Source organism: Cryptotermes secundus, unplaced genomic scaffold (assembly GCF_002891405.2).
Source record: "Cryptotermes secundus unplaced genomic scaffold, Csec_1.0 scaffold80, whole genome shotgun sequence".
Classification (NCBI taxonomy): domain Eukaryota; kingdom Metazoa; phylum Arthropoda; class Insecta; order Blattodea; family Kalotermitidae; genus Cryptotermes; species Cryptotermes secundus.
In genome coordinates, this window is record NW_019732856.1 from 124113 (window position 1) to 133370 (window position 9258).

Genomic DNA, 9258 nt, shown 5'->3' on the forward strand with positions numbered 1-9258 from the left:
GTTGAAACTATCGAAATGGTTGTGACGCGAATATCAGAGGTTATATGTGGCAAGAAAGAGAGAGAATATCTGTGCTCGAACTAATGCTTGTTAATTTTTGTCGGGTATTCGTCAGAAATGAGTGACAATAATATTTACCGACCCACCGAAGTGGAAGAGTCTCTGGGACCTATGAGTGTGTTCAAATCTTATCGAGATGCAACAAGGGCCGCGCCATAGCTCAAGCGGTTAGTCGCTGGCTTCCCACCGCGGCGGCCCGTGTTCGATCCCGGGTCTGGTCAAGTGCGATTTGTGGTGGACAAAGTGGCGCTGGGGCAGGTTTTCTCCGAGTACTTCCGTTTCCCCTGCCAATCTTAATTCCACAAATTGCTCCATAGTCACCCTCGCCTATCATCTGGGGCTGGTACAATAGATCAGAAATGGCCGCAGTACAAGGGACTTAGTCCCACCCCACTAGCAATAAAAAAAAGATGCAACAAACCGAAAACAATTGGTAAAGTTGCGCAGTGGAACAACTGGTAACTTTCGCTTCACAAGAAATCTGTCCGAGAGCCCATACTCACACCACTTACATCTTAGCACTAGCAACACACGAGTCCCACCTCACACTTCACACCAGCAGTATTAACACGTAAGTAATGTGTGTGTGTGTGTGTGTGTGTGGAGGGGGGATGTGTGTATGGATTGCAAGTACAATAAATCAAAAAGGTAAAGTTGACGCCCTTCTTCATTAATTAAGCACTAGGCCACGAAAACATAAGGGGGAGTGGAGGTATAAATCCACCATTCCTGACCTCGGCACTAGATGGAGGTAAGTGGTAAGCTTCAAGCCCTGGCCTTTTTATCCCTCGGGAAAGAGCCCCGGTATCTACTGGATAAGATGTTGGGTGGGCACCAGAGCTGGTCTGGACGGTATGGAGGAGAAAATAATGTTGCCCCTGCCGGGAATCGAACCCCCTTCCGTCCAGCCCGTTACCCATCGCTATACCGATCGACCTATCCCAACTCAGTACAATAAATGACATTAAATATAAATAATTTTACTGCATTTTAATACTTCATTTGTTATTATGCTCCAAATAAAAATAATAAAAAACGTACCAAGAAATATTCACAACCAGTAGAACAAGCTCATCTCCCGCAATGGATGAGAAGACACCACTGCTCGAATTAAGTAATTTATTACAAATTAGCAGAAATGCCACTTCCTCAGGCCCGATATACGTTTCTGTTTCTTATCAAAGCATGCGACAGTTACAATTTTGTAGACGAACATACTACAGTATGTTCACTTTAAAGTAATGTCTCGCCGTCAGTGAAACATCACGCCATGAAGAAATATGGGGGGAGAAGATATAGGCTATAATTATATATTCTTAACCTCGGCACTGGAGGGGGGTTAGTGGCCAGCTTCACGCCCCGGTCGCTTTATTCCAGTGGAGGGAAACACGGACACCACTGAACATCAAGTTCTGTGGGCCCCACAGTGAGTCTGAACGCGTTGGCGAAGAGCAAAGTCCTTGCTTTTCTCAGATCTCGAACCCCGGTCTTCCAGCCCGCAACACAGTCACTAAACCTGCAGTGACTCAGAGTTTAAGAGTTTTATTACGGAAAACGAGTTGAAAGAAGAGCATGCACGGTGAATTGGACTGTGGTGTACTGAGGTTACTGACAAAGAATTTCCTTTGAGGGACTGGGGAAAGCCACGAAGGACACCAGTATATCCATTTATCGGTTGTATTCAAATCGGGTATTCCCTTCTAGAATACCGGACGATGGAAAAAATCCAAAAACCCAGTAATTCCTAGCATATTTCTTATTTGTTTCTGGAGATGAGTATCAACTTGAAAGAGAATATGACGCAGCAGGTCTGTTCCTTATAATGTATTTCAGAGCACCCCATCAGATATGCGCTCCTGCCGACACGTAGGGCTGTCGGAGAAAGTGGCGCAGTTCAACAAACAGGCGGACCAGCACCGCGACAGGCAAGCCAGGAACCCGTTCAGTACTGCTGAGGGAGCGACACTCGATAAGCCTAAACTTGACAAGACCGACCCAAATTACGGCAGGTAAAATTAAGGCAGCCTGGTTACGTAACTAAGTTACACGAACGTCATACTTATATGCGAGAATCAGCTTCTAAACTAATTCATAACAGGGAGGACATGTCTCTTCGTATGTCTCTAAGGGCGGCCGCACACCAACTGCGTCAAGACAAGCATCAAAACATGTGACAAAAGACGCAGTCTTGCTTCATTCGTGATTCGTCAGCAGGAAGCTGACGTCAGCGTCATGACTCAGATTGGTGTGCGGCGGTTTTCATAATCTCATTCGTTTCAACTGTGCTCCTTTTTGCTTCATGTCGCAGACATCGTGTCTTGACTGTTACCTGTCTTGACGCATACCGGTTTCATAGCCGAAACCACGGAATCTTTTTATTATAAAATTTAGTTTTGTGGCCTACACCAAAATTAAATATTAAATTAAAAATTAAACTAACCAAAGTTAAATATAACCCCAGTTTTGTACTGCGCCCTATCAATTTTCTAAAAGATGGTTCATCGTACATAAAACTGGTACATTATATAAAACATAAGCGGCATATAATTTAAATCGATACCTTTCGTAAATATTTATTTGTAGCTGAATATGCCCATTTTGTGAAATAATGGAATAATATCCAGCTCTTGTAATATGATGTTGATAGTGTGAGTTTTGTTTGCATGTAGGCAGTATACATAAAGAACGTGTTTCTAAAATGTGTACCTGATTCGAGTTCGCCTTTCCTCTCTTTCACGAATCAGTAGCCAGTATTGTTAGGAAGCAGTGCAGTAGCTTATGCATAGAAAAAAAAAAGGTAACAAAGTTAAAGGGATGATGTATGTTGTACAGGGAAGATTTTTACTTTGTGACGGGTTCCACTGATCAGCGCTCAGAGCTTCACGGCAGTCGTTGCACAGCTTGCTGCAATGCGCAGATAAATTTCATTGATGAATAAGCATACCTGACTGCCGAAAACATTCGGAATTAAGGGAAGTCCTTATCTTTGTTAACACATCACAAGAGGTGTTGAAAATGTTGTCCCTCTAGATGTAGATGTTCCTCGTGACACCGGAAGTGTTTCTGATTTACCACTTTGAAGCTGTTCTTCAGGAATGTTTGCAATTCCCTACAAAAAATTTCTTTTAATTCCTCTTCCGTTCTGGGGTAACTGTTGTAAGCTTCGTCCTTCAAATATCACCACTGATAATTGTCCCTGAAGATATCGGACGAAGTCTGCGTAGATATACGTGAAGTGTGGGCAGTAGTTGAGTCTTACTTAAACCAGCCATATAGCCTTTTTTTCTTCTGCACACTCTGGAAAGAATTGCCCGAGGATGACCTATGCATACCATTCACAATTAATTGCTTCATCAGGGAAACAAAGGTACAATAATCCTTCTTTCACTTACAGCATACCAGACACAAACTTTCAATGGATGGAGAAGGTCTTCCTGGGTTAGATATGGATTCTGTGGACTCCAGTAGCTATTATTTTGCATATTTATGTATCCCTGCAAGTGAAACCACACTTCATCAGAAAAGAATATCAATTGTGTAACATGTTAAACATTCATTGTCTGTGTGTGCATATTATTCTGCAGGCCAGTAGCTGGTTCAAAGACAGACATACGAGGCAAGAGAGCATACACACACATCAGCAGAGAGGTCCTACAGTTGTGTCAAATTATATATGAGAATGGTGAACCAATAGAAGAGATGACAGAGGATGGACGTAACCAGATAGTTATCAGTTTTGGGGAGCTGTTTCAGGTTGGTATACCTGTATGTTGTGACACCTGGCTTAATTCATAATACAGAGAGTTTTTTACCTTTGTTGACAGGTCCATGGCTCTGTGCTTCACGACCTCATTGCTGGGCGGTGAATAAAAATTTTGCCATTGAATCAGTATGCCTGATGACCAATACTATTTGCAACGAAGGGAGGTAATTAACTTGTGGACTGCTTTATGGTATTATGTTTCATGGTGAGCAGTGTGGTTCATGTGTGGGAGTTTTTGTGATGAGAGAGTTCACAGCAGACAAACAATTCACAATTTGGTAAATGAACTTAAATCAACGTGACTCTTAATAGATAAGAAACAAAACATAAGCGCCAAGTGCTTACTGAGGAAAATTTAGATGACGCAGGGCACAAGAAATACTAGGGATCCTTAACTGGACTCAGGCAAGCAAATGGATTAATATGAGGACCCTCTGATAAAAGAGCAAAGGAACTGTTGAAGTTAAAGAGGAACCAGCTATGATGGGTGTCGGGACTACTTACAGGACACTGTCACCTTAAAGGACACCTCTTCAAACTGGGACTAAGTGATAGTCCCACTTGTGAGAGGTGTCAAGAAGAAAATGAAACAGCCACACATATCCTGTGTGCATGTGAGGCCTTAGCTTATTTAAGGTTATGTCACTTGGGTCAATTCTTTATGCAACTAAGTGACTATTTCGACGCCCGCACGTACAAAATCCTGCACTTTGAGTGCAGGATTTGCTGAGGGGATAATCAAAAGGAGAAGCACAATAGATCATTGTAGGTCGCGGTGCAAGGGCCGAGAAGGCCCTCCCCTTATACATGCATTCATTCATTCATTCATTAGATGACATAGGGGCCAGGTTTGAACATACACTTAGAAAATCAATGAAACACCTAGTTCAAGAGACTATAGTGTCAACGTCTAGTGCAAGAAGGGCAACACAATTACTGAAGCTTAGACCCAGTAAAACAGTAATCCATGCACACCTTGCAGCCGCGCGATACAGCTAGAAGGGTTCATTTTTGCAGTTGGTTTCTACAGACCGTCATCAAATATGAGATCGATCCGCAATTGACATTCTTTTCTGCTGAAGAGAGGTTTCACTTGCAGGGACACATAAATACGCAAAATAATAGCTACTGGGGTTCACAGAATTCACATCTAACCCAAGAAATCCTTATCAATCCAGTGAAAGTTGGTGTTTGGTGTGCTGTAAGCGCAAAAAGGATTGCTGTACCTATGTTTCTTAATGAAACAATTAATTGCAAAAAAGTCTACATATAAGGGACGGTATTTTAAAAAATCCTATGATCCGTGAATTGTAACTACTTCATTCCGAATATTATCAACTGTCAGGCGTGCTGATTCATTGGCAAAATTCGTATATGCCTCACAGCTGGTGGTGCATTGGTTGCCATGAAGCACAGAGCCATAGAACCAGTCAACTAAGTAACAATCTTCACTGCATACCTGTATCTTGAAGAAAAATCTAACTGAACAAAGGATTCTGGGCATCAAAAACATTAACGACTGTTTAGATGTTGTTATGCATTTTATACATTTAGATGAAGTGAATGCAGAAATTATGTTCATCAGTCTATTTGCCTGCATGTTTCATCTACAAAACTAATCAAGAAACTGTGATGAAAGCTGGTATTGGAGTTTACGAGTATGCCAGAGTTGTTGGGAAATCTGTTCAGCCATATCAGACCATAATACACTGCCTAAAAATATTGTAGTACACGCCACAAATGCAGATCTTATTAAGATTGATTACAGCTTTTATTTGGGGCACGTGGTAGCGTAGTTGGTTGAGGGGCTATGCTACAAGCCGGAAGGTCATGGGTTCAAGTCCCGATGAGGTCATTGGATTTTTTTTTCAATTGACCTGACCCTTCCAGCCGCACATTGCCCCTGGGGTCAACTCAGCCTCTAACAGAAATGAGTACCAGGAATTAATTAAATAATTTTTCCTGGAGAGTAAAGCGTGGCCGGCGTGTAAGGCTGACAACCTTACCAAGCTGACTGTCTAGATAATGAGGGAACCTCAACGTCTCACAACCCTACGGGCCTTCATGACCTGGTACAGGGATAGCTTTACTTTACAGCTTTTATTTGGGACATATCTGAATATCATATATAGTAACTAAATTACTCCTCTAAACTATTTTCTTGTTGATTATCTCTGCCAACAGTTGTCTTCATAAATGAATATCAAGATGAATGCGACATCCAAAATTACAAGGAACTTATCTGGAAAATTTGTGAACTTTTTTCCTCTATTGTTTTTGCTTCATGCAGAAACAACACAAATAACTATAAATCTATCTTCAAGGGTCAGCCTCTTAATAATTACTTCATGTTTTCCATTGCAGATCTACACAGGTATTTCAAATAAGGTTGTTGGAGTGCTTCTCCGTGCAAGAAAACACAAGTTTGTTGATTTTGAAGGTGAAACACTCTTTCAGGCAAGCTCATTTAAATGGTAACACAAAATATCAAACAAGTACTTTTCTAGGCATCAGGAAATTGCTACATTCCAAGAATATGAGATGATATCAACCAGCTCCTTGGAATGTTTCTGTGTTCTCACAATGCCTCCACTGTCACTTGTTATTCAACCCTTTGCTATTGTATCCATTCATGCAGTCAGCTTCTAACAAAATCTTAACGAACCAAACAGAATTACAAATTACTGCTGCTGGCATGAATGGTGACTTCATCACCTAACATTTCTTTCATAATTAAATTCTACTAACAAAACCGTACTTTCTCCTGTCATTTAAAATATATAAATAGCTTATAAACCAGACTAAATGCTAAGTAAAAATCAGACTTCAATTTCTGATAGAAATGTGCCTTATTATGGGGAGAAAATGAAACAATGGACCCTAAGTACAGTATTATTATTATTATTATTATTCAAGAATTATGTAAATGCAAAGCCAAAACAACTCAAAATATTACACCAAGGAAGTGTAACTGTTTTAAATGAGGGCCAAATAAATTAATTTCAAGAATGTTACGAGTTAATAAATATTTCAGCAATAGAAATGCACATAATAAAATAATACAAATAGACAGACTGACCGACTGTCAGTTGCAATGTGACTTTGATTTTGACTTTGACACATGCAGCTCTAGTCTACGATTTTGAAGTGATGTATAACAGTAGATTTTTAAAAAAAAGGAGCCCTTTGTTACTGTAATCTTTGCAGAACAGAAGGAGAAAAAATGAATATGGCAGGGGCATAAGATCTGTATATAGCTTTAAGCTCGATAACAGTAGCTAATGTACCATTGCTTAAGCACTGCATAGATCATAACCATACCTGCAAAACTATGTATATAATACAAAATACTGTTTATAAGTAAACAATTACAAACATGGCATCAACGCAAAATTTCAAGGCTATACCTGATATATGTCTACAAAACAATATGCTGTCACATCCCAGAAGATCATAATCTTGGTAAATTTAATGTAGAGAGTATCTGGTCTTTCAAAATTTAAATAATAATCTGTAACACATTTACAATTACTGGCAGAAATATTTCTGACTAGGATTAGATCTTGAGGCCATTTGCTTTAGTCCTAAGTATCGGGAAAGTTGTTGAATACGAATGTATTAATGTATTTTATTTGCATTTATTTTCCGTTAATTAGAATGAATTTTATTGTTGGATTATACATTTACATTACCTAAATTTACACCAGCAACACAAGATATGTAGGACTGCAGTTGTATAGTAGGAAAGAAGCTGCAATGAGTTTCATCCTAAACCCCTTGTTCTTTATATGGTTCTATACATGGTTATTAGAGCCATTATATACATGTATGAACTGTCAGACACTTAACTAATCGTTTCTTTGGAGAATGCCATACGGGTATACTTACCCCAGATTCACTCTGCCCTCATTACACTGGCAAATAACACCCCATAATAGTAGCGCTGTGTAAAATTTACTTTATATTTTCAGAGACGAGATGATGATGTTCCTATCATACTACGAAAGTCACTATCAGAAATTGGGGAAATATTCCAGGCTCAAATGGAAAAGGTGGCACAGGATCGTCTTGATGACAACTGACTGTCTTGTCTGGAAATTACAAACTGCAACACTTGTATAACCTAGAGGTTGCCTATATTGCTGATTGGTACACAGTTTGAAGATCCTGTCACAGTTGTTACCATTGATGCTACATGGAGTAGATAAAAATTTCATGAGCAAGAAAGTGTACTTCATAATAAAGAAACAAAATTGTCACATTCCCTGCTTTGATCCAAAATATTCAAAACTTCAGAATCTCATGCACCATTTATTTGTTTGTAAAGGAAATTTGCCATTTCAGAATGATCCCACTGTATGGCTAATTTGTACACTAATGTAAGGTACAGATGGAGTAACATGTATGGGCTTAAGTTCCTATTAGGTTTTATTCATTTTATGTCTTGTGTACAGAACACCTAGCAATTTCATATGCCATGACAAGATTTTTTTATTTCTATCATCACTGCTATTGTATCATATGGTGCTTTAGTTCTGACTCCAGTTCTTTCCTCACATTCTTGTCCTTCCTTCTCATAAAAACTGTTCTATTTTGTACATGAATGAGTGTATGAGGGGTAGGCCTCCTCAGCCCTTGCACTGCGACCTACAGTGGTCTATTGTGCTTTATTTTGTATATACTCTTATATGAATAAACCAAGACTTAGATCAGATGATGACGAATGCCTTGCTTCACAAGTTTACTAGAGATGTAAAAAAATATTTCTTTGAAAATCATGAAGCTCCTTCTGCTTACTTGCTATATATCTCCTAAACGCACATATTTTCCTCCGTACTTTGTTTTCAAAACATCCTCTATCTTGTAAGATTTGAGGCTTTCACGGCGGTGACTATGAAGAAAGCAGTCTTCTGGGAGTTGGCACCGTGTATATGTGGTGTTAACCGACGTTTCGGAGGAACGTATCACCTCCATCTTCAGAGTAGAAGGAAAAATATAAGAAATCTGCAAGCGAAGAGACCATGAGAACCGGTTCGCATGAAAAATATAAGAAATCCGCAAGCGAAGAGACCGTGAGAACCGGTTCGCATGGTCTCTTCGCTTGCGGATTTCTTATATTTTTCCTTCTACCCTGAAGATGGAGGTGATACGTTCCTCCGAAACATCAGTTATCACCACATATACACGGTGCCAAATCCCAGAAGACTGCTTTCTTCATCCTCCATCTTTTACGTTCATCTTGCTACAGGCCTATTTAGCTTCTATTTCTACCCCTAGTTTCTTTCTCACGGTCTTCTGTCACATGTGTTCTCACTGAAGCTACTAAATTGGGAAGGCATCATGCATCATCATTAGTGCATGACATATAAGTCACCTATGAATGATTAAATCAAACGTAAATTTATGAAACAGAATTACAAAGGGAACCACTGAAT

General features: G+C 39.7%; 1 protein-coding gene across 1 annotated transcript in view; it reads left to right on the top strand.

Moving 5' to 3' along the window:
* The window catches only part of LOC111867737 (actin-binding Rho-activating protein-like), a 13209-nt gene extending 4669 nt beyond the window's left edge, over positions 1 to 8540 (top strand). Inside the window, exons 2-5 of the mRNA XM_023857846.2 lie at positions 1894 to 2069; positions 3645 to 3813; positions 6188 to 6280; positions 7795 to 8540. Of these exons, the coding sequence (XP_023713614.1) occupies positions 1894 to 2069; positions 3645 to 3813; positions 6188 to 6280; positions 7795 to 7905 (549 nt within the window). The 3' untranslated portion in view covers positions 7906 to 8540. The remainder of the gene's footprint in view (positions 1 to 1893; positions 2070 to 3644; positions 3814 to 6187; positions 6281 to 7794) is intronic.
* The last annotated feature ends 718 nt before the right edge of the window (positions 8541 to 9258 follow it).